The 27448-nt window shown below is 43.1% G+C and overlaps 1 protein-coding gene across 1 annotated transcript in view; it reads right to left on the bottom strand.

Moving 5' to 3' along the window:
* Window positions 1–27448, bottom strand: part of LOC126473894 (ubiquitin carboxyl-terminal hydrolase 5) — a 165520-nt gene that overhangs the window by 10002 nt on the left and 128070 nt on the right. The window contains exons 12-13 of the mRNA XM_050101234.1: window positions 7245–7633; window positions 4245–4460 (exon numbers count right to left, since the gene is read on the bottom strand). Coding sequence (XP_049957191.1) covers window positions 4245–4460; window positions 7245–7633 — 605 coding nt within the window. The remainder of the gene's footprint in view (window positions 1–4244; window positions 4461–7244; window positions 7634–27448) is intronic.

Below are 27448 nucleotides of genomic sequence, written 5' to 3' on the forward strand. Positions count from 1 at the left end.
GGACTGTATCTCTGATCTTTCGTTGTCTTGTGTCAGGGTCGAAATCTTCAATTTCATAAGTAACATCAGACAACTATCTTACAACCTTATAAGGTCCAAAGTAGCGCCTGAGGAGCTTCTCAGAGAGACCAACCTACCGAACAGGAGTGAAGATCCAGACAAGGACATCAGGCTGGTGGACAACAGGGCGGTGGCTTGCGTCATACCTTTGGCGATCGTTTTTTTGAGCCTGCAGTGTGTGGAGTCGAGCTAACTGCCGAGCTTCCTATGTAGTCGTCGTCCATGTCATAAGGTTGTAATAGAAACACAGTGTCAATCGTTGTCGTCACCTCACGCTCATGCACCAGGGAAAATGGCGTAAATCCTGTTGTGTCTTGTTTGGCAGTATTGTAGGCTAAAGTCATGAAAGGTAGCACCTAATCCCAGTTGCTCTGCTCAACAGTGATAGCATGTTGGCCAAGGTCTTATTAAGGCGTTCAGTAAGCCCAATAGTTTGCGGATGATAGGCAGTCATTATGTGATGAGTAATGTTGCACCGATGGTTTATCTCTGTCACAAGATTCTATTGAAAAACTTTCCCTCGATCCGTAATTAAAGACCTGGGGGCACTGTGTTTTAATACAATGTCTTCTACGATGAATATGGCTACATCGAATACTTCGGCTGTTTTCACGGCTTTTGTAATAACATAGCTTGTCAGATACTCAGTGCAAATAATAATCCATCTATTGCCACTAGCAGATGTTGGAAATCATCTGAGGAGGTCAATCCCAACAGACTGGGAAGGCATTTCGGCTTGTGGAATTGGTATGAGTCAGCTAGGTGGTTTCTGAGGAACTGCCTCTCTCCTTTGGCACTCTCCACAGTACGACACATAGTGACGGACACTCCTAAATAAACCTGGCCAGAAAAATCTCTTGCGGATCCTATCGTAACGGCTTTTGTAAGTGTCCTAGAAGCATAGGCTATAACCTTCTCGTTTCCATCCGAAATTTGCACCAGAACAGCACCAATCCCATACCCACTGGCATCTGTGTGTAGTTCTGTAGGTGCTCTCTAATCATACAGATCAAGTACAGGGTCGGTTGGTCAGAGCTTTTTGCAGCACATCGAAAGAATCTTGTCGAGCACCACCCCAGATAAATTTAGCATTGGCTTTTAACAACTCTTGGAGTGGCCTGGCTTTGATACAAAAGTCTTTGATAAAACAACGGTAATAAGAAGATAATCCAAGGAAGCTTCTCACTTCTCTAATACTTTTAGGAATAGGAAATTCCATTATAGAATGAAATGTGAAGAAACCCAAATAACTTGTACAGTAGGATGTACCCTCTGCTATGCACATCGTGATGGTTTGCATAGTATAGATGGAGATGCAGAAGGAAGTGAATACCAGTGTCCCAATTTTTTCCTAGTGAGATACACAGACGACAGTTGTCATTTATGGATGTTGCATTCAACAAAGCACATGCAATGTGATATTAATGGCAGTGCTAGTTGCTAGGTCAGTCTGTTTGAACCAAGAAGGATGGACTTTCTGCCATGTTACTGCCTATGCCAATGTCTCTCCACCTGTCATCCACATGTTGTGGGCATGTTACAGACACACAGGTCAGTACACAAGTTGAGTTGGACAAGGTCATTGAATGACACATTACAACCTCAGATGAAGATTGATATCTGGCCATCTCTACACTGCAGTATCATATGGCTACCCCCCAGAGCACTGCAAGATGAAGAGCCATTGGACACGCTGTGTCGGATCAGACTGTAAAGCCGTCGGCACACGGACTGTGCATCCGAACATTGAGCGTTCCGATTTTCCGACATCATAGCATGGAATAGCATGTTCAGCCATCGGAACCAGACTGTGCATCCGAATGTTGAGCGTGCCGAGTTTCTGACGTCATAGCATGGAATAGCACGTTCGGGAGTCTTTCCGAACATGCAGAGCAATATCTGGCATGTCAGATATTCTGTGCGTGCGTATGAGCGTTGACCAATGAGATGGCACAACGCCACCTACGTCACACGCACGCCGTCTCTCTTCAGTACAGAGTTGGAAGGCACCATATTGGCATTCATTTCAAGCCTATATGTATCTATGCCATTTCTGAGCACCAGCAAATTGAGAATCACTAGAAAAACCGTTGTTAAATGTGTGATTCGTTCCAATAAAATAATGAGAAACATCATATTCATGGCAAAAGAATTATTGTAACTTGCGTATTGGAGAGTAGGCTATTTGAAGGCAGCGACACACTGAAGATCCACCCAAAACGCGTTGTTCTTGGTGCAGGCAGCCATGTGGTTGCTGCATATGGTGGTGGCCCTGAATTTCTTCTCATGCACAATAATGCCAGAGCTCACATGGCGGATGTCACCAGCGATGTCTTCTGAAACCTGGACATCGAAGTAATGGAGTGACCAACAGTATGTCCTTGCCTAAACCCCATCAAGCCTGTGTAGTAAAGTTTGAGAAATGCGTTCGTGGTCATCCTTTTCCACCACAGATTCTTCACATACTATCAAGTGCTCTCTCTCAAGAAGGGTACGAATACCACAGGGTAGCCTCCCAATGTAGGCAGTGAAACATTTATGGAGGGCACACAAATTACAAGCTCCCAAAATCCTATTGAAAGCATTCAGGATGGCAGGATTAATGACATTTCAGTTCTTGTTATATAAATGAACGAAGATGTAACAATATTTTGTTGTGTACATAATTTGTGAAAGAAAAGGTGTAATTTTGTAACATACCCAGTCCGCAATTATTGCTCAATGAAGTATGGCTGACACCGATAGTCATGTTCCATTAAGCATTTTGAGCAGTGTATTTTAATAATGCTTAATGGTCCATGATTTTTTACATACTAATGTTATTTGGAACTTTTGGGACTTCATAGCATACCACTTCTTGTTATTCAAAACACCCCCCACATCCAAATTAAAATTGATGCTTCACTGCTTGAACTGTGATTTTCATACTACATCACAGACGTACTTCCTATATTTCATCAAAAAAAGATTGTTATTGAAAAGCAGGCAAAAGAAGACCTAACATTAGGTACAGTCATTCCACACTGTATGTGACTATTTTGAGGTTTATCACTTCACTCTATGCAGTTTTTTGTGCTACTGCAAGCTAATTTCTGTTGCAGGGGCAACGAATAATGAAAAAAAAATTTTTTTTAATGGTATCCACCCTAATGGCTAAAGAAATCATCAGAGTGCACTATGATCATGAAGTACTGAGAATCAACCAATGTAATTAGTACAGAGCACCATTGTTGAACAACACAGCTTTCCCTATGAAAAAATTAAAATATAGTTTCTTTACTTTCAACGGCTCTAATTAAAACATGAAATCTCTTCAGTCTATCAAACAATCAATAATCATTTGTGTCCACAATCTAGCTGTATCTCAACATTGCAAAGGAACCTATATTCAAACTGAGTGCTGTGCACAACACGTGTATTCCTGTCTCATGAGAGACATAGATGTGGTTATCACAACTACTTAAGCAAATACACAAGCTTCAATTTGCTTTTAGCTTTTGATATATTTATTTCAGCATAAGTTTGCATTCTTTTTTTACCATAGAGTATGCTGTAAAACGTCCCACATTAGGGTAAATGACAGTGGAAGAAATAGCTGTCTCTCTCTCTCTCTCTCTCTCTCTCTCTCTCTCTCTCTCTCTCTCTCACACACACACACACACACACACACACACACACACAAAATTAAGGAAGACTGAATCACAATGGTCACTAAAAATGAGGTAGTGTCCAATGAGGCATTTGGAAGAATTACCACCTAACTGAATGAGTCACAACTTCAGCTTTTTTCATTTTAAGAAACAGAATCAAAAGTGAACTACTTTGTATTGCACAAAAAACTCACAATACTAATCTCTTAACAAGCACAAGTTTGCTTTCTATTCTGCTTCATTTTTTTTATTATTCACAGAAAGGAATTTTAGCAGTCATAAACCCCCCCCCCCCCCCCCCCCCCCCCCACACACACACACACAACACATTCTCCATCCTCTAAGTACTGGAGAGTTGTGAACATTTTCTCACTTCGTTCTACGATTCAGACTAACTGCAAATATGAACATTAAGTTTTATGAGGCACACAACATCAAAGCTTTACTAAAGAATTATTTTATGTGGACACTTTTTACCCAGCTATTACACTGTACGATCCTCAGTTAAAAAATTACAGCTTGTATTAAACTTACTGCTATCACCATCACGGAACTGCGGTTCTGATGATGAGGCTGTTGGTGGTGCTTCCTCTTCTGCATCCAGCTCAGCCTGGTGAGTGAAGATCCAATCTGCTGCACGCTCAACATTGTTGTCTGTTGCTTGTAGTGCTTTTACGGCTTGTGAACGGGTGAATCCCATGGACATAATCATTGTACAGAATTCTTCGTTAGGTTCGAAGTTACTTTTACCTGGGGAAACATAAAGATTAATTTAGCCATATAATTATAGTATGATAAATTTTTACTTCACGTGCCTAAATGTGAAGAATGTGAGGATAAAATTACTAGTGACTGTATGAACCCTTGGCATTCTATTCACAGATCTTGAGTATGGTGAACAGCTCCAGCAAACTTCTTGTCAGTACTACAATATGTCTATTTCAAATGAAGTTAACCCAGAAGCAACACACAAAGTAAACCAAAATAAACAATAACTGACAACAGTTTGAAGAGGACAGTCCTTTATTAAATACGACACTATTGACTATGTTGAGTATGTTATAAGACTCCACAACAAATGTATTTCAATTATATTTGTCTGTAGTTTTCTCAATTACTACTTCTACCCTTCCTGCAGATAGTTGTGGCCTGTGGTATCTTTCTATGACTGAGCACAGATTTTTGTTGGAGAATCTATGGTGTGTTATAGTTAAGATAAGGGCTAACTCAGCTGCAATGTCTATATATAATCTGACATGAAAGCCATGAGGCTCTACATATTTGTTTCAGTTTAGTGATTTCAAGTGTTCCTCAGCACTACTGAAAGTAGTATCTACATCAGTCATCTTTGCAGTGCTGCAAGAACTGAACAGGGCTTGTACTCTTGCATCTTCTTCTGTAAAGGAAAATCTGAAAACTGAGTTCAACACTGTGAATTTCCAATTCTTGTGTCATCCATGAGTGTCACGACACTAACTTTGGCGACACTGACAGGCTTCTCATATCACCAGGTTTTCTTTTTATTTGTAAGAGACTTTTCAATAAGGTTCTGCTATGGTAGTTATTGGAGGCTTCATGCATTGCTCTCTTGATAGAGAAATGCTGAATGAAAAGCTTTTGGCTATCTTCAGCACTATACTTAGTGTACACCTATTACACAGTAATTACTATTTCTTTTGAAGTTTCCTTATGATGATTCAAACTGATTATATACCATGGAGTGTCCTCTCCATCACGACACATTACACTAGGAACACATCTACCGAGTGCTTGATCAACTATTTTTCTAAACCTGAGCAATAGTTTCTCTACAAATTCCTCTAATGCCTTTGCTTTCCCGACACTTAGCTAACTGTATAATCAGATACAAAATGTACCTGCTAGCAGACAAATCCAGAAAACCATCCTGGCCAATGCAAGATGTGGCTCTTACATACAGGTATGATGTGTGTCAAGAACTGAAAGAGGATTGGTAGAAGTTTCCTCCACCAAATTCTCACATAATTACTGATCGGATTTGGTCTTCTCATTATACTATGGATTGCTTTGCATTGATTCCATGCAGGGTATGAATGTGCTTGTTTGTACAAATGGGAGTTTGAAAATACGCCCGTGTGAAACTGTACAGTTGTCATGCAAACTATGCAGCACCTGGTTGAAGAGTGTTTATTGCACAAATTTCCTTGCCTACGCAATGAACTGCATTTGGTAACACCAAGATCTGAGGACTGGTTAAGAGATCTAGATTTACAAGATGTTCTTGGAGAGGGGAGCGAGTTCACAATATTTTGAACAGGAACCGTTTGAGGTGCAGCCATTTGAAAATGTGTCTGCTAGGTAGGTATGCAACAGGGTATTCTTCAGGAGGAGGGGGGGGGGGGGGGTACGCCGGATTGGCTGATGTCATTTGGCATCTGACATGGTTTGAGCCTCATCATGTGTCTGTGAGACTTGGAATAACATGGTTGAGTACTCGTTTGCAGAATAAACTGACATGATCCTTCAGAATGGCAAAGCTCATGGTAATGGAAGAGATGCTTGTCACCTTTGTCAAGATTGTTCTTCACAATGTCCAACTCCATCTCGTACCTTTTTTGCCGTAGTTATGCAATGGCTTTGAGAAAGGGTACCTTCACCTTCACTCCTGTGACTGTGGTGCTTGAAGGAGACACCAAACAGCAGAACTGGAAGAGGTTGTACTGCATACGTTGAAGAGAACCCATCAATGAGTACACAATCAATTTCTTTGCTTATTAATGAGTGGAACTGTAAAACAAGTGATGCACTGGGTTGGGTGCCTAAACAATTACTTGTAAAAGTGGTTGTGTTACCAACATGTTTTCAAATAGCTGTAGCATGGAAATGGTATGTTTCCAGTCATCAGTTCCAATTCAAAATCTAACACAATTTTTATATCTATATAAGACCGGAGTCTTACATTTTATAGCTAGTTTGACAACACATGAACCTGTATTCAGTGCATGCCGCCTTTAGGTATGAACTATGTATTTTGCATAAATTCAGATAGATTACTAATAAGCCTGGTTAAATATTGCACTAATTTTTAGGTTTTAATATAAATTTTTTTCTGTATTGTTTTAAATTTGAAGATGGTCACTGTATGGCCGAAACCGTTTATAATTGTATCATAAGAATGTGATTGTGTCTATAAATAAACAAACAATTTTTACAAAATAATCACTCATTCCATTGACAAAATGTCATATTTTCCAAATATTTTCAAAATATTATCTACTCACTCCCCTCTACAAGCCCTACAAGTTTGTGATGGGGATTTCTAAACACCTTGTATTTTGTATTTGTAATATATATTTAATGATTTGTAAATGAAGTTCTTAAAAAAAGAATGTAAAATCACTATGCAATCTTGTTGTTGAAAGACTGATATCACAGTGTGTGTGTGTGTGTGTGTGTGTGTGTGTGTGTGAGAGAGAGAGAGAGAGAGAGAGAGAGAGAGAGAGAGAGAGAGAGAGAGGAAATGCTATTTAGACAAGTTAACTTCAATATACTAACCTTTGTTTGGTCCAGAACTGGTACCCAGAGGAACAAATGGATCCGAAAAATCTGAATCTCCTATGTGACTCATCAACCAGTTTGTAGCCTGATCCAAACCAGCACCATCAGTAAAATAGACAGCACGTTTGCAGGCTTCAGGTGGGAAACCCATGTCTACAAGCTGTGAAATCAGATTTTCATCCAGAGGAGGCATTTCTATGGTAGCTGGTGCTTCTGGTAAAGGTTCTTCATCTGGCTGCGGGCCACCACCACGAAGTGCAGCAAGATCTATTGTATCTGGCATTTCCACAGCTACATCCAGTTTGATAGGTACCCAATCATCACGCAGAGTAAACTTCTTCAAATGTATGAGGAGATAATCGGGAAATGAAGCCAGCCTCGTTGTCCTTTTGAGCAAAAGATAAATGGGCATATATAAATCAATGAACACACATTTTTAATTGCAGTTGTATGTTATTTAGACTTTACTCTGATATATTATTATAAAGAAGTAGTGCCCCTGAGACAGCATACACAGCATTGCACACAATGATTTCAGACAAACAACGCTGTACTGATATTGAGGTGCATGATGAAATTTGTAAGCATTTGAACTACACGATTTTACCAGCTTCTAAGAAAACAATATTTTTACCACATTTGTTGTTTTATTCAACAATTTTTATCACATCAACAAAAAACCAATACACCATATTCTGGAGTAGTTCACACTCTGGACATCCACTAACATGCTAATTACACTCCCTGAACATATTTGGTGTACTACCTTGGAATTTTTCTTATTATAAGTGTGTGCTTAATACATGAGGTTACATAGTGAGAAATGCCATGCAGTTGAACACATCAAGCTAAGCAGATTTGTCTTTTATGAGCAGTTAATACAATTTTTGTGAAGAATAAAGTCATACTGAGATGGAGCAACGGATATACACTTAAGTGACCAGAGTCATGGGATATCTCCTAATATTGTGCCAGTTCTCTTTTTCTCAGTGTATTGCAGCAACTCAACATGGCATAGATTCAACAAGTCATTGGAAATCCCCTTCAGAAATACTGAGCCATGCTGCTTCTACAGCCCTTCACAACTGCGAATGTGTTGCCAGTGCAGGATTTTGTGCATGAACTGACTTCTCAATTATGTCTCATAAATGTTTGATGGGATCCATGTTGAGCATTCTGAGTGGCCAGATTATTCACTGTCTAGAATGTTCTTCAAAGCAATTGCGAACAATTGTGGCCCAGTGAAATGGTGCACTGTCACCCATAAAAATACCATTGTTGTTTGGGAACATAACATCCATGAATGGCTGCAAATGGTTTCCAAATTGCCAAAAATTCAGAGAACTCAGTCCATTCCACATAAGAACAACCCACACAATTATTGAGTCACCACCAGTTTGCACACTGCCTTGTTAGCAACTTGGGTCCACAGCTTTGTGGGGACTGCAGTAACCCTATCATCAGCTCTTACCAACTTTTCCGGTCATCTAGGGTCCCACCAATATGGTCAAGAGCCCAGGAGAGGCACTGTTGGCAATGCTGTGCAGTTAGCAAAGGTACTTGCGTCAGTAGTGTGCTGCCATAGCCCATTAATACCAAATTATGCTGCACTGTCCTAACAGATATGCTTGATGTGCACCTCGCATTGATTTCTATAGTTATTTCACTTGCTTGTCGGTTAGCAGTGACAACTCTATGCAATAACCGCTGCTCTTGGCTTCCTGGCCTTGGTGAAAATCATCCTGGGACAGAACCACAAGATCCTGAGACTCAATATACCAACACAGTTGGTACTGATGAATTCCTACTCACTGATTGGAGCATTATATGGTTCTAGGTAAAGTGTAGTGAAAGGTAAGTGAATTAACTTCACCTGCTGTTTGAGGACATGAAATGCAGGTTGATAATTCTTGTACACAGAGGCCCATGCATAATACAGAGCAAAATGCCCGGTGACAGTGTCCGAGTCAGTATAGGCAACGCTATTCAACCTGTGAGCGGCTGGTGTCCATAAAGGCGTCGAATCTTTGACCAAACTTGAGGAAGAGGAATCTGCAGTACAATGGTACTAACATACTAATCCCAGCATTCTTGTTTCTGTTGTTTTATTAGGTGTCGGACCAGGGCACAGAGATGTTTAAAGGCAATGAGATGCTCCACTAATGGATGTCGCTTATGGCATTGGAGAGATCATCTGCAATCTCTAATGGCTACGATGATTTTGAAGGTCCACCAGTGACGCCAGAAGTGAAGGTATCTGTATCAGCACTGTTGAGTGCCCATCTGGGAGGATACCCAGGTGAGTGACACTGAGGTAGTGGTCATAAAGGTCATCATGAATTCTCCAGTGGATGGAGGGGGAAGACCAGGGCTGCATATGGAAAAATCAATGGCCAAGCAAGAGTTGTATGTCACACTGAAGAGTGTAGGTGTACCAGTATTCCAGGGAAAAAGATAGAGCTCTGCAAGCATAACGTTGCTGTGGTCAATGGTTACGGCCGGCCACTGACGTCAAACTTAAAAAAGAGGGTGAAGGTGGGTGGGTGGAGGCAGGGGGGGGGGGGGGCAGAGCTGAGAAATCAGTGCAGACAACACATTTTGAGATATTTTACCATGAGTGGGGGTTACAGGCGGTACAATCCAGAAATGTCCTCACACCAACAGCTACAGTCTCCAAAGACTTAATGAGTGGCACATTTTCACTGTGGACAGAGTTCTGCACATACATACAAACTCTGCTAGACACACTTTCACAGAGAGCGCCCTTTCTAAAATTGCCACAAGAGCTGTGAAGGGTAGGGATCTACAGTGCTGAGATGCAAGTTTCCTGGAGGGCACTACAAGAAACATAGGAAACACACAAGAAACGACGTAGCTCAGTCAGGTGGTGGAAGAAACAGCAAGTGTTTCAGAAGAAACATACTATCAGTCTCCTGTTGGAGTGTGAATGGACCCAGGAAGTACATCATGCCCCAGAGTCACCTGCTGTCACCACCAGTTGCGAGGATACAGCCTCAATATGCATCGGTAATGAATCAAGTTGTGTAGGGAGATCCAGTGCCACAGGAGCTACCACTACCTTTGCCTTGCATACAAGGTGGAACATGTGGGGTCTAGTGGCATGGGGGCTACCACAATCGCCTTCCTTGGAGGACTGCTGCTTGTCCTCCTGCCTTTTCCTTATACGATTTCGATGTCTACCTTCGTTTCAGGGAAAGAGGAGGAATGTAATTCTACAACCAGCAGCCCATGACTCCTTCAGCCACTGGCTGGTATCCGGTTGCAGGATCAGCAAAATCATGCGAGTAGTGTGTCCCAAGAGACCCTGTGCTGGTGAGACATGCTGGAGGTGGGTGATGCTCTTCCAGCTGGGGGCTGGGGATCGATGTCCCTGACATGTCGGTAGTCACCCTGGGTGTGGGGCAAGCAGTGGAAGTGGGGCTCTCAATCACCAACGGAGCAGGTCTAGTCTAGTGGCCCCCGAGGGCCCAACGTAGAAAGCACAAAGGACAAGCGTACCTTTGCTAGATAGCATTGTATTTGGACATGCATTATAGGGTGCAGAGTTGTAGGGCTCTCATTGATAGTTCAGCTGTGCACTACACGAATGAAGAAGCTATTCTATTAGCAGAGTACTTGTCGAGTGCACATGGCATTTTCTTTACGTTCGGCTTTAGGCTGAGGTCCTCTGATGAACGCTTGCCAGTCGATACGCAGAGTGAGAAATCAGATTGCTTACAAAGTCACACACTGCTTGTCAAAATTTTAACAATAAATTGTCAAAGTATTCGTCACGAAGTTCCGATATGTAATGCTCTCCAGGAAACTTCTCGCACTCAAATTAATCTTGAGACCAAGAGGTGACTGAAACAAAGTAGAAAGCTCCGAGATATTTAGCAATTCACGGAACGTACAATGGAAAGACAGATTATACGCTATAAGAGAGGGTGTGTTCAGTGCAGTTAACAAAAATATTGTCTCTACTGAGGTTGAATTTGAGTGTGACAGTGAAATTATACGGACATGTATAACAGATCTAGGAGAAATGAAGGTAACTGTTGGATGTTTTTACTGGCCACCTGATTCTGAAGTGACAGGTTTAGAGTCATCCTAGGAAAGTTACGGTCAGTATAGCAGAGATGCCGAGACCAAGCAATATTCTTTGGAGGTGACTTTAACTTACCAGATACAGGCTGGAATGTCAATGGATTCACTACATGTGGTATGGGCAGACAGTCTTGTGGAAGTACTTCTGAACACTTTCAAAAAGGGCTGTGAACATCTAGTTACGCAACCCAGACCTTGTACCTACAAACAGGCTGACCTTATTGACTGTGTAGCATAGAAACTGGGAGGTTATCATGCTGTAGCGACAATGGTTACTAAAGTTAGTAAATCACTCAGGAAGACTAGGAAAGTATTAACTCTAGACGAAAAAAAAAAAAGCAGTTGTTAGCATCCCACTTAGACAATGAATGGTTATCATTCAACTCCAGTACGACAGACATACAAGGACTATGGGCAAAGTTTAAACTGACTGACAGTCAGCCAGCTGAGAAGCTTCACTATCTCCAGTAGTAGGGTTAGGATCGAAACTGGTTCTAAATCTAACCAGTGACCTTTTGGAAAGAATCATTATTTTTAGTCAGGTTTTTTGATGAAACACTTATAAATCAGGGTGTTTCAAGCCAATCTGTATACAACATAGACTGGCAAATATTTTGTCCCCCCACCAACAAACATGAAATAAAAAGTTATCGGAATAAAACTTAACATGGGAATCACTGAAAATCCTAGCTACAGAGATTAGTGCAGCACTGACCCAAACCTTGGCGAAAGTTATATATCACAGCTAATATCAATAAAAAGATTTGGTTGGTTACTGAGTAACTTGCACCTCAAAGATAATTCTGTGGTTCCTGACAAAAACAGTAAGAATTATGAAAAACTATACAAACTACATCCATTGTTAGATCATTTGAAAAGGAAATTCCAAGACTGCTATACAACACATCAGAATCTCACTACTGATGAAGCAATGGTTGAATTCATAGGCAAATCTTCTCTCAAACAGTGCAGAAGAGAAAGCTATAAAGACAGAGAGTAGAAAATGTGGATGTTATGTGATGTAGCATTATACAACTTGAATTCTGATATTTATAAAAGAAAAGTTCCACCGGAGACCTTCGTGGAAAGAAAGAATCATTATTTTTACACAATATTATTTTACGCCATATGATCTGTTGAAGAACATAGTCCAATAGTCTCCAAACTTGCGGAACAATAAATCACAGAAAGGAAAAATGCAAAAACTCAAGGGGGATAAGGAACTTGAGAGAGGGGAATTCGATTACAGAATTAGTAATGATAGAGTAGTTAGCTATAAGGATAACAGGGCAGTCAACATGATCATCATGCAGCATCATGTGTGTCCACATTTAAGTCCCGGAATGAAAGATGGAACAATAACCAATATCAATTGCCCTCTTGTGTTTAAAGATTACAATTCCAGTATGAACTATGTAGATAATTTCGATCCACTGAAGTCAGACTGTGCTACAGACAGAAAAAGCTAGAAATGATGGATGAGAGTGTTCTTTCACTTTGTAGACTACTATGTAACAAATGAATTCATTCTGCACAAGGAGATTGAAATGGAGCAGTTCTCCAACAGAAGATGTGCAGTTGGCAGTTAAAAAAAAAAGCCGTGCCCATACTGTGTGGATGCGTTAAGTGTGCACAGTACCTTTGTACCTGAGAGCAGGCAAAAACTGTTCCATCAACTATTGAACTTGACCACCGTAATGGTACGGTGGTAACTTACTTGACCACTTTTAATACTAATTTTTTGTTGTTAAGGTGGATTTTTTACAAGCCTACTGTAGAAAAGATATCACAATAGTAAAACTAAAGTGTTACATGTAGATCAAATTGGAGACATGTAAATTATTGTTCATGCCCCTCTACGGTAAATTTTTATGGCATTACACCTGCCCCTCAATGATTTAAACAATGGATAAACCAGAACGGAATAAGAATAATATGAAAAGTATACAAACTTAATTAAGCTGACCCAATCAGTAAGACATATAAAGGATTTAAGTGTTGTTCTGAGACTCAATTATTGAAGGAGTACCATTAACATGATTACAGGGATTTGCTTATGACAAGCATGAAGTTGTACACTAATTGTAATCATGGAAGGGCAGATTGAAAGAGGATTCTGCGATCGTTTTTTTTTTTTTAATAGTTTGTGAATGTAGCAAACGAGGTGTTGCATATATGAAAACAAATACTGTGTAACGTATGTAATAGTTTAAGCAATGGAAAGATAGGATGGAATAACAACAATATAATGAAAAGGATGTATTGCTACTCACCACATAGAGGAGGCACTGAGTTGCAGACAAGCACAATCAAAAGACCATTAAACGTTTTAGCTTTCAGCCAAAAGGACTTCTTCAGAAATAAAAAGCACACCGATATGACACCCCCCCCCCCCCCCCCACACACACACACACACACACACACACACACACACACACACGGCCACTGTCTTCAACCACAGTGGCCAGATGCAGACAGCTACTAAGTCTGATGTGAGCAACAGTCTGAGGTGGATGGTGGGGGTGACGAGGTGGCATGGGGTGGGCAGGCATAGCAGGTTAGGGGTGGGGAAAGATCATGTGCTGCTTGTTAGAGCACAGAACATGGTGGGGACAGGATAGGGCTGCTAGTTGCAGATTCGGGACACTGTGATGGGAAGGGGTGTGTGGAATTGGGGGGGGGGGGGGGGGGGGGGCGCACAGGAAAAGGAGAGGGGAGGGGAAAGAAGTTGAGATGGGGAAAGGACTAGTGAATGTGCTGGCAGAATGTAAGGCTTGTGTAGTGCTGGAGTATGACCATGAACAGGGCTGGGGCTCGTAGATGCCAAGGCCAGATGGATTACAGGAACAAAGGATATACTGTAGGTAGAGATCCCACCTGCACAATTCACAAAAGCTGGTGCTGATAGGAAGCAGCCAGATGGTGCAGGCTGTAAAGCACATCATGGTGGTAAAACCACCTCTTAGCCAATGTTTGAGGTAATCATTCACCTGAAGAGACAGCTTGTTAGTCCCCTATAGCCTACCATATTCCCACTGTCCAGCCAAGAAAGAGCACTACTCTCTTGACTCAGTGTACCACGTAAGACTGGAGCAACAGAGTCACATTCTTCACCAGCATTCTGACTACATCTCATCATGCCCTGAAATGAAGAATATCCTACTCACTATCCTCCCCACAGCGGCATTCTGCCACCCGCCGAGCCAATGCAATGTCCTTGTCATCCCTTCTCCACTCTTGCTTTCAACCCCTTGCCTCATGGCTCATATCCTTTCTACAGACCTAGATGTAAGACTTGTCACATACAACCTCCGACCACCACTTACTCCAGTCTTGTCACAGCCATCTCCTACCTCATCAGAGGAAGGGCTACCTGTGAAAGCAGCCATGTGATCTACAAAGTAAGGTACAACCACTGTACTGCTTTCTACATGGCAAGACAACTAAAAAGCCATCTGTCTGCATAAATGGCCATCACCAAACTATGGCCAAGAGACAATGTGCTTCACCTCAATGGCTGCTTGGCAGCTTGCGCCACTTGGATCCTTCCTACCAACATCAGCTTCTCTGAACTGCACAGGTAGGAACACTCCTTACACCATAGCCTTCATTTCTGTAATCCCAGTCCTATTCTGTCCCCATCAAATTCCTGCACACTCCAGCTGGCAGCAGAACACCTCCCATCGCTACACTGCTAGGCCCCCTCCTCCTCGCCCCATACTGCTCCATTCCTACCGCCCACCCTCGATTGTTGCTCATGTCAAACACAGTTGCCGCCCGCAGTAGGAGGATACATTAGCCATGTGTGTGTATACTTTCACTTATTCAAAGGGGTGGGAGTTGAAAGGCTGCAGAAATTTTGAATTTAAAAATCCCTGAAATATGCACAAATGATTATATGCTAAAACTCCCTCAACGTCATGTACAAATGTATAAATGTGATGCGATAAGGTTTTATTAAGTTATGGTGTCATTATTACGAGAGTTGACTGAAAAGTAATGCCTCCACCTTCGTAACTCTTCAACAGTTGGCAGCATTTGTATGCAGTAGGCCCTGCCTTGTTTCACAGCCTCTTCCCTACAGCTCCAGTTGGCAGGAAGCCTTAGCATTGAACGGTTGTGTTGTTACAGTGAAAAGTATGGAACCCTGCGCAGATGGTCAGTCAATGCGATTTAAGCAATTTGTAGTCATTGAATTCTTGACAGCAGAAGGTGTCACGCCAAAGGAGATTCATCGGAGAATGAAAGTAGTTTATGGTTATTGTGTTGATGTGAGTACTGTGCGTCATTGTGCAAGTAAGTTTAAGGATGTTGAGGCGGGAACATCTGACCTGCGTCATGAACAAAGAGTTGGACAGCCTGTAACAGCAACCACCAAGTTTCATAAGCAAAATGTTGACAGATTGATTCAGGACAATCATCGTATCACTCAAGAGAGAAATTGCAAGCACAATCGGCACTTCACAGGAATGTGTGGGGTGCATTATTGCTTTGCTTGGCTATCGGAAGATCTGTGCACGATGGGTACCCCAGATGCTGACTCCTGAAATGAAAGCGCACAGAATTCAAATTTGCCAGGAACTCCTCTCGCATTACGAGAATGAAGGTGACACCTTTCTCCATTAAACTGTGGCAGGAGACAAAACACAGGTGCACCATTACAACCCGGAGATGAAACGTGAGTCTATGGAATATCGACACAAAGACTCGCCCCAGAAAAGGAAATTCAAGACACAGCCCTCAGCTGGAACAATCATGACCACAGTGTTCTTGGACACAGATGGTTGGTTGGACTAGAGCAGAGGGAAAGTGACCAAACTACGAGGTCATCAGTCCCTTGTTCTGAATAAAACAATGCCAAAAGTGTGAGAATAAAACAAACGAGACTGACAACTCAAAACAGAATGAAAGGAAAAATCACAAGAATGATGAAGTGCAACAAACATGTAAATGGACAAAAGGGGACAAGAAAACCACAGAAACGCAAGAAATGGGATGAAGAGATTAAAACAACAAAGCAGATTACCATGGCTGGCAGACAATGAGAATAAAAAAGGAGAAGCCAGCCACTTTGCAACACATTAAAACCTCCACCCTAAAAGCACTAGGGTGGAGGACACAGAGGGACAAAGGACACGCACTAAAACTTAGATGAAATGATAAAAACCCACCCTCATGAATAAAACATGAAACTAAATCACACGATGAGGCGTTGTCAGATAAAATTAGTGGCAAAAGAGTCTGGTAACCCCAAATTTCGTCGCTGGTCAGTCAAAGTGGGACAGTGTATCAAAATATGGGCCACTGACAAGCGGGCACCGCACCGACACTCAGGCGGGTCTTCAAGGCGCAGGAGGTAAGCATGGGTCGCTCAAGCGTGGCCAATGTGGAGCCGGCAGAGGACAACTGATTCCCTGAGAGATGCCCGCATGGAAGACTTTCGTAGTCTCCTTAATGACACGTAGTTTGTTGTGTGTGTGCTGTTACGCCATTCCATCTCCCAAAGCTGAAAAATCCTACGGTGTAAGTCAGAACACAGGTCAGATTTAGATATGCCCATCTCCTGAAGCGGTTTACGCATAGCCTGTTTGGCCAGCCTGTCAGCAAGTTTGTTGCCTGGGATGCCGATGTGTCCTGGGGTCCACTCAAACACCACCAAACAATGGGACCTTGATGGATCCTACCAAAGGATGGTGAGGGTACCACTGGTCGGCAGCTTTTAGGCTGCTCAAGGAGTTAGTGCACAGAAGAAAGAATTCCCCAGGGCATGAACGGATATACTGAAGTGCACAAGAGATGGCGAACAGCTCTGCAGTGAATACACTGCAGCCATCGGGCAAGGAATGCTGTTCAAAATGGCCTCTGTGGACGTAATGACCATCAGCCATCTAGCTGTTGGTGTAAACCACTTCAGAGCCCTGGAACACATCAAGAATCGAGAGGAAGTGACAGTGGAGAGTGACAGGAGTAACTGAGTCCTTAGAGTCATGCGAAAGGTCCAGACGAATCTGTGGCTTAGGTGTACACCATGGAGGTGCATGCGGATGGACCTGGATGGGAGGTGGTAAAGGTAAGGACACCAGTTCAGACAGAAGGGATCACACATGAACTGCAATTGTTAACCCTGACCTAGGCTGCCGAAGTGGGAGATGAACAGCCGTGGGTGGAAAAAGGGGACAGTAATTCAGATGCGAAGGAGAACCACGAACGTGTGCAATGTAACTGGCAAGCAGCTGTGCACGCCTAACCTGCAATGGAGGGACTCGGGCCTCCACCAGGATGCTGGTCACCAGACTCGTCCTAATAGCTCCTGTACTAGGCGAACATCACAGTGGAGCACTGGGTCAAGTACACGCAATACTAAGGCGCTGCCGAATAGAACTGCAGCAGAGTAGAGCGATATGCACCCCAGTTGGTGTTGCGCAGGCAGTGGAGGGCACTGAGGTGCTGCCAGCACTTCCGCTTAAGCTGATGAAGGTGAGGAAGCAAAGTCAATCAGGTGTTGAAAACCAGTCCTAAGAATCGATATATCTCCACTACAGTGAGTGGATCGTCATGAAGGTAAAGTTCTGGTTCCGGATAAACGGTAAGACGCCGACAGAAGTGCCTGCATGACACACGACTTAGCAACTGTAAAGTGGATGCTGTGGGTGAGAGCCCATGACTGTGCCCTGTGGATGGCTCCCTGTAGGCACCGCTCAGCAACTCCAGTACTGGTGGAGCAGTACGAAATGCAGAAGTCGTCTGCATACACAGAGGGTGACACAGACAGCCCTACACTCAATACAGAGCCCTGCGGGATCCCATCCTCCTGAATATGGGGGGAACTATGGGAGGCACCAACTTGGACACGGAAAGTACGAAGCGACAGGAAATTCTGGATAAAAATCGGGAGCGGGCCTCGGAGACCCCACCCATATGATGTCGCCAGGTGGTGTCATATGTTTAGCTTATGATCAAAAAAGACGGCAACAAGGTGTTGGCATCTGGAAAAGGCTGTTCGGATGACAGACTCGAGGGCCCCTGGCGGAAGCCGCCCTGACTTGGGGCCAGTAGGCCACATGACTCCAGGACCCAACCACCAACACACCACATGTTCCAGCAGCTTACAAACAACGTTGATGAGGCTGATGGGCCAACACCTATCCACATCAAGTGGGTTTTTGCCAGGTTTGAGCGCAGGAACGATGGTGCTCTCCCGCCGTTGCAATGGAAAGATGCCATTGCACCAGATCCGGCTGAAGATGACGAGGAGATGGTGCTTGTAGTCAGACGAGAGATGTTTAATCATCTGACTGTGGATCCAATCCAGCCCAGGAGCTGTGTCGGGGCAATGTGCAAGTGCGCTGAGGAGCTTCCACTCCGTAAATGGGGCTTTATAGGCTTCACTATGGCGTGTAGTGAACCCAATGGTCCATACATACCTCTCCCTAGATCTGTTTCCGTCGTTTTATAAGCTGGCGTACATGGGCACGGAGCTGCTTAAAGGCTATCAGATGCTCTAGGGAAGGGTGTCGCTTATGGCACTGTAAAGTTTGCCAACACTCTGTAATTGTCTCAGTGACTTCCGGCGACCACCAAGGGACTGTCTTTCGCCGCAGGCACCCTAAAGAGCAAGGGATCACATTTTCTACTGCAGAAACGATTGTGGGAGTCACCCGCTCAACCATCACATCGATGTTACCGTGTGGGGGAGCTTCAACAGTGACATCATAAGTGAATGCTTCCCAGTTCGCCTTGTTTAAAGCCCATCTGGGCAGGCGTCCGTGGGCCTGACGGCAGTGATAGGAAGATGGGGAAGTGGTCACTACCACACAGTTCATCATGTGCTCTTCAGTGGATAGATGGGAGAAGTCCTGGGCTGCAAATTGATAAATCAATGACCGAGTAACAACCTCGAGCCACACTGAAATGTGTGGCGGCCCCAATATTTAAGAGGCAGAGGTCGAACTGAGACAGTAAAGTTTCGACATCTTTGCCTTGGCCAGTAAGCATGGTGTCACCCCACAAGGGGTTATGTGCGTTCAAAATCTCCCAAAAATAGGAAAGATTTAGGGAGATAATCAATCAATGCAGCTAATACATTCAGGGGTACTGTACCATCTGGAGGAAGATATGTATTCTGACAGCCACAGCTTCAAGAGAGGTTTGAAGGGGTACAGCTTCACTACAGACTGAGTTTTGAAAATAAACGCAAACACCACCCGACACTCAATTATAGTCACTACAGTTCCTGTAATACCCCTTATAGCCATGGAGGGCAGGGGTCCCCATTGCCATGAACCAGATTTCCTGGAGGGCAATGCAGAAAGCAGGTGTAAAGCTTAACAGTTGCCATACCTCAGCCAGGTGGTGGAAAAAACTGCCACAATCCACTGGAGAATGACGTTATTGTGAGGCTGGGAAGGCATGGAACATTAAATGAGGCAGTTGAGACCTCAGGGTCACCTGCTGCCACCAACTTTTTGCCTGAGCAGTCTGTATCCATTGTGTGACAGTCCAGCGAGATCCAGGTCCTCAGCAGGTGCCAAAAGCTCCACCCCATCCTCAGACGCAGAGGTTGTAGGTCGTGGTGGTGCGAGTGCCACCCCAAGTTCCTTGTTCTTAGGGGTCTTCTTTTTCGATTTCTCATGCTGTTCCTTGGTTTCCCTGGCTGGGAGAACTTCACTGTATCAGAATCCGGGACAGCGAATGAGTGTGAAGCCCTACGACCAGCCTGCTTTTGGGCTCTTCAGCCGCTGACGAGTGTCATCTTTCCAACTGGCAGAAACCTGGGAAGGGAGTGATCCAAGGGGTCCTTCCTAGTGAGAAGTTCCGAAGAAGCCTTACATTTCTCTGGTTCAGAAGTGGGGACTGAAATCCCCGATGGCTGGCGGGGTGTTGCTCCTGAGGTAGGTGGTGCGGGAGCAACAGGGAGGTAAGTGTCCCCCACCATCAAGGGGGCAGATGTAGCCATCTGGATCTGAGAGCTGACTGGAATTCGCGGAACTGATATGGCTACAACTCTTCTTGTAGCGACGGTGTATGAGATGGTCCACAGGATGTAGGCGCTCATATTTTTTCTTAGCCTCAGTGTAGGTCAGTCGATTCACGGTCTTTTACTCCATGATTTTCCTCTCTTTCTGTAAAATCCTGCAGTCTGGCGAGCAAGGTGAATGATGCCCTCCACAGTTGACACAGATGGGAGGCGGGGCACATGGAGTATTGGGATGCGATGGATGTCCACAATCTCGACAGGTGGAGCTGGAAGTACAGTGGGAAGATTGCAGCACTTAAAGCACTACATCAGGGGAGGAATATATGGCTTGACATCACAGCAGTAGACCATCACTTTGAGCTTCTCAGGCAATGTGTCACTCTCGAAGGCCAAGATGAAGGCACCAGTGGCAACCTGATTATCCCACGGATCCCGATGAACGCGCCACATGAGTCGTCAGACTGCAAAAGAAGGTTCCTGTGGAATGTAATACCCTGGACCATATTTAAGCTCTTATGAGAGGTGATGGCAACAGAAACATCCTCCAACTTGTAACAAGTGAGTAATGCCCGTGACTGGGCAAAGGATGCTGTTTTTATCAAATCTGACCCAGAGCGATTTTTGGACAAGCCCTCCACCTCCCCAAACTTGTCCTCCAAATGCTCCACAAAAAATGGAGGCCTCATGGACATGAAAGATTCCTCATAAACTCTTGTACATATGAGGTATCGGGGCAAATAAGCTTCACTGCCATCCTTAGCCTGGCGTTCCTCCCAAGGTGTGGCCAGGGAGAGGAACAATTTGGGGTCGTATTTCTTAGTATTTAAGTTAGACTTTGCCTGCTTGGTGACTGCAGGTGGTGGACCACCAGCAAGACATGAAGCACTACACTTCATGGCATGTCATCTGCCATGATGCCATCCACATGGACCAGGGCCCTTCCCAAGGGCGCCACCCAGCCGCAGCAAAGGCCACTTGGAAGGATGACCATTGTTGGTGGTCCCGAAGCCTCAGGGTGGCGGGCATCTACTCCTTGGCATACGTGGGGAGTTGACAGTGCACGCATCATCAAAGTGATCCCTGTGTTGGCAGGGGGCTACAACCAACAAGGTACATGGCGGCCCCACCACAACGGACTGGCTACCACGTTGGATATGAGGTGCAAGAAAGTCCATGGTCATTGTTGGCACAGAAAGTGACACTGCGTAATGCATGGTGGAAAAAACACCTAGGAAGGTGTCCTCGCCAAAGAGATGGGGAATGGCCGGGACTGCAATGCAACGATGAGAAAGTGGGCTAAGGATATCAATGCCTGATGGACACGATGCACCACATAAGGCGCCCTTCCCCAACTGGCTCGCTCTTTGGGAAAATTTCGAAAAATTGAGGTCAAACCTTACAGGGGACCATCACATAAAGGATGAAACGTGTGAGACTCCTTTTAGTTGCCTCTTGTGACGGGGAGGAATACCTTGGGCCTCTTCTAACCCATGGACCCACAGGGAGGACACAGATGGTGTTATCCATGTTGATTTCCTTGATCATGGAACAACAATAAATTCAGGGCGTTACATCACAACACCGCGAACTCTGAAACGACAGCTAACAAGGGTCCAAAAGGAAAAGGGAAATGTTTTCCTGCAGCACGACAATGCCAAACCACACACTTTACGTGCCACCACAGCAGAACTTCAGGGACTGAATCTCAGCACCGTACGGCATCCCCCATACAGTCCATGTTTAGCACCGTCTGGCTTCCATCTGTTCCCGATAATGAAAGATGATCTGCGGGGACATCATTATGCTTCTGATGAAGATGCTGAGAGAACTGTGAGACTGTGACTGTGGAAACAGAGTGTCGACTTCTTCTGTGACGGCTTCAGAAAACTTGTTCATCACTGGCAGAAATGTATCCAACTGGCTGGTGATTATGTGGAAAAGTGAATATTGGTAATTAGAGGTCACATTCTAAGGATTATTTCTGTGTTTGATTTATTAAAATATTTCCATCCAAACCCAATTAGTGAAGGTGGATGCAATACTTTTCATTCAACCCTTGTAAATTGACTAATTTTATATAAGGTGTTATTCTGCAAACCCGTATTTTTCCTTTTCTACTGTAGACAACATCTGTCTCGAAGAGTATTTTTATATCTTCTGTTTCAGCTATTTGTTGGGCTGTGGGCAGCATTGGGAACTCAGCAACCAATGGTATGACTTCAGTGCAGGTGCAGCAGTGAGACCATCACCAACCGCAGCTTCAAAGAATACACCAGACAGAAGATTCCCCGAACACAAATTAACAATGGAGGAGAATACCAATCTTGAATCTGTAATAAGTCATTTCCTAATATGAAGTCTTTTGAAATACATCTTAATATAGTGTCTTATGAGAGATCCTTGTTTTATACCAAAGGCTGGTAATAAATTAATTCGTCAATGAAAACTTCAAGTCTACTGACTCAAGTAAAGCAGAAAAGCAATTATTTGCTCGTGCACTATTGTTCAAGTATTGTACGGGAGTACTGCACAACCAGCCACAGTCAGATAAAGGCAGTTTAACTAATTCAAATTCAAAGACGCAAAGGAATTACAGACATTGGCTGTGAGTGGGCACTGATTTAAATCAATGAGGAAAGTTGAAAATTTGTACAGCACCTGGATTCAAACCCGGGTCTCCTGTGTACTAGCAAATGCTCTGATCACCAAGCTATCTGGACACAATGATCACTGCAACTGCATGGACTACCCTAGCACGCCTACTGTCAGAACCAAATTCTCAACTTATTCACACACTACTAATTCACTGTCCCTTGCCGATTATTCTCATTACTTGCAGCATTTTGCTGATTCCCATAAGAGTTTGAGCCTTGTGTGGATCCACACAAACGAGCTCTTGGCTGTGTTTGCCTGAATTATACATATGTGGTGTCGTTTATTTTGCACATGTCCAGTAGAACAGACACCATGAGCCACTATGAATTAAGACGCAAAGGAATTACAGACATTGCCTCTGAGTGGGCACTAATTTAAATCAATGGGAAAGTTGAAAATTTATGCCAAACTGAGAATCGAATCCTGGTCTCCTGTGTACAAGGCAGATGCTTTAACCACTAAGCCATCTGAGCACAGTTGTCATTGCAACTGCATGGACTACCCTAGCACATCTCATGTTAGATCCAAATTCTCAACTTATCTACACACTATTAATTTAGTGCCCCTTGCCCATTATATATATATATAAACAAAGATGAGGTGACTTACCGAACGAAAGCGCTGGCAGGTCGATAGACACACAAACAAACACAAACATACACACAAAATTCAAGCTTTCGCAACAAACTGTTGCCTCCTCATGAGGCAACAGTTTGTTGCGAAAGCTTGAATTTTGTGTGTATGTTTGTGTGTCTATCGACCTGCCAGCGCTTTCGTTCGGTAAGTCACCTCATCTTTGTTTTTATATATAATTTTTCCCACGTGGAATGTTTCCCTCTATTTTTATATATATATATATATATATATATATATATATATATATATATATATATATATATATATATATAAGAGGGAAACATTCCACGTGAGAAAAATGTATCTAAAAACAATTCCACGTAGGAAAAATATATCTAAAAACAAACACTTTTTCGCCTTTTTTCATACCAGATCTCCAGCTGCTTTCTAGTTCACCTTTATCTCTCCCCATATATTTTTATTTTTCATTTTCATTTCAACCTCATGTTACACTTTCCACCTTCTAATACCGTGTCACCCTCACAACACACATCATCTTTGTTTTTTATATACAAAGATGATGTGACTTACCAAATGAAAGTGCTGGCAGGTAGACAGACACACAAACAAACACAAACATACACACAAAATTCAAGCTTTTGCAACAAACTGTTGCCTCATCAGGAAAGAAGGAAGGAGAGGGAAAGACGAAAGGATGTGGGTTTTAAGGGAGAGGGTAAGGAGTCATTCCAGTCCCAGGAGCGGAAAGACTTACCTTAGGGGGAAAAAAGGACGTGTATACACTCGCACACACACACACACACACACACACACACACACACATACATATCCATCCACACATATACAGACACAAGCAGACATATTTAAAATATATATTATAGGGAAACATTCCACGTGGGAAAAATATATCTAAAAACAAAGATGATGAGACTTACCAAACAAAAGCGCTGGCAGGTTGATACACACACAAACAAACACAAGGCCTTCACCGACATGTGGCCAAGAGCAGAGTTGTCCACCCAGAAGCTGAACATGCTGCTGAGCAAAACATGCTAGGCTTCAGTAACTGCTTCACAACCTGTGCATTTGGATAGTTCTCCCTACCACCAGCATCTCTGAATCATGTAGGTGGGGGCTGTCCTAGCAACATGATCTTTGATCCCATAACCTTCATGGCTTCTGCATGCACTAATCACTGTCATAGTCCCTCTTACTATGACCACATTGTCACCATGACCATACTTCACTCATTCTGTACTCACACCCTTCTCTGTAGTCCCACCACTCCCCTGTTCTGTCTCCCCTCCCAGTCCACTTCTTTAAGTCACTGTGTACATCCCCCCTACTTACACCAGAATGTTCTCAGTATTGTTTATGCACTGTACACCTCAAACTATATGTTGAGTTGAAACTCCCTGGCAAAAACTGTGTGCCGCACCGAGACTCGAACTCGGCAAAGGTCCCGAGTCAGAGTCGCGGCCCAGCACACAGTTTTAATCAGCCAGGAAGTTTCATATCAGCACACACTCCACTGCAGAGTGAAAATCTCATTCTATATGGTGAGTTGTTACCTTTGCTTCTTCCATTGTTCAAATTACATACTGATGTAGTTAATGTTCACAAATAGGCATGTGAATCTACATTCTCTGTTACCTGTTCATGAGTAAACCAAGTGTAAAGAGATAGTTCTGCTCACCTTTAAACTGTCAGGTTAAAAACAAGGAGGAAATCAAGAACCAGTGAGATGTCCAGAAACTTAAGGATCATACCGACGTGCCCAAGAACGCCCATCAACAACACAGAAATTGTTGCAAATATAAGGTATACTTTAATCACAAATGATAGTGTTAGTTTTTAAAATAATGTAATGCATCAAGTGTAAGAGCAGGCTACACATCATTGAAGTGAAAAGTACAATTACTCTTCCTCCATTCATATGTCAGTGCAGCATTGTCTGGAAACTGTGTGGGCTAATTAAAACTGCCACATTCCAAATACAACAATCTCAAAATGGCAAATAAACTGACAGTGATCTGAGAGGGTTCAACCCAGTTTCTCTCTCTCTCTAAACATTTAAGCCTGGTTGAAGGGACGATTTGTGTGTACCTTTATAATGTAAAGTACATAATTATAATATTGAAGTTTTTTGTACTAATCTCAGCCACATCATTCAAAAAAGTCAAACAAGATCTGCAATAATGTATATCTGATAAAAAAGGAAATATTCCAAAATGTTCATACTAAATTAAAGCATGTAAGTTCAATAACTTGCAACCAACATTTCCATTAAAGGTGAGTATTCACGAATTATTTTCTAAATGCTTCCGAAGAGAAGTCAGTTTGAAGTGATAATGTGAAGAAAAAAGATTTACACTATTATTAAAAAGAACACAAATCAATACTGGCAACAAGGCTCATTCTTTACAGCTGAAATAAGTCACAGGTTAATGCATAATTTAATTCCTCTATCATATATGGTATGTGGTCAAAAATTATGTGAGTGGGTTCCGTACTGGGACTGCGGGGCAGAGGGTGTTCTGTACCGGTGTGGTGGGGCACAGGGTGTTCCGCACCTGCACCGAGTGGCAGGGGGCTTTCCATACCCGCGCCAAGTGGCAGAGGATGTCCCGCACCAGCATTGAGGGCAGAGGGCGTTCCACACCAGCATTGAGGGGCAGAGGGCGCTCTGCACCAGCACTGATAGGTGGAGAGTGGTTTGTACCGTATTGAGAGCTGCAATGTGCTTCGCGCTAATTCCGTACAGTGCAGGGTGTGTGTTTATCTATTTTGTATGGTAAGGTGTGCTTCATACGAATATTGCGTGGCAAAGGGTACTTTGTTCCAAAGCTGGGGACGGTTACTAGTCATTAAAATGATCTATTAAAACACAATGACGTTAAAGACAGGAAACACAACAAAACACGATGCCAGTGTAGTTAAGTGCTGGTGAAGGAAGAGAACATTGCCAAAATGAGAATAAAGTTCAATAGAAGAGATACTGACACACCTTAAATTTGTGAATCAATACAATCAATAGTTCGTAATACCAAAACTGAATCCAGATAGACAGTGATGTGCAACTTTAATTTAGAATAAAAACATGCGCTGAAGGAACAGGTGTAAAGCTTCTAAGCAGTAGGAGGGAAACATACCAATTGCAAAATATATACCTACAACAGATCTATGAAGGACGTGAAGACACACATCTTGCCAAACTAGAAGAATCCCCAAATCTACTAACAGTGTTGAGACATATAAGAATCAAACACCCAGAAGAAAACTCTATAATGTTTTCTCTACGCAATGTTGTGAACTACATTCAACTGTTTTCAAAAAATTTACTTACTGACCCTCAGCCTTTGGAGAAATCGTTGCTTAGTTTTTCATATATGTAATATGGTATATGATATTGAGAAGCTGTACAAGCAATTGATTACACCACATGGTAGAACAGCATTTGATCCTCAGCAACGGTGACCACACTGCTACTTTCACATTTATTATCCATAGACAGACGTAAGGTATTTCAAAATAGCCCAGCTATATCATGTGACAAGTCAAACATCACGCACGAAATTTGCAAAGTAGTTAAGAAAATGTAGTTTAATATTTTGTTCTTGCAGAAACCATACACAAAAAGTGAAAAAATATATGGAATGGCAGTCCCAGTTGTTTGTGTGTCTATCGACATGATGTGACTTACCAAACGAAAGCATTGGCACGTCGATAGACACACAAACAAACACAAACATACACACAAAATTCAAGCTTTCGCAACAAACTGTTGCCTCATCAGGAAAGAGGGAAGGAGAGGGAAAGACGAAAGGATGTGGGTTTTAAGGGAGAGGGTAAGGAGTCATTCCAA

Source organism: Schistocerca serialis, chromosome 4, assembly GCF_023864345.2.
Source record: "Schistocerca serialis cubense isolate TAMUIC-IGC-003099 chromosome 4, iqSchSeri2.2, whole genome shotgun sequence".
Classification (NCBI taxonomy): Eukaryota; Metazoa; Arthropoda; class Insecta; order Orthoptera; family Acrididae; genus Schistocerca; species Schistocerca serialis.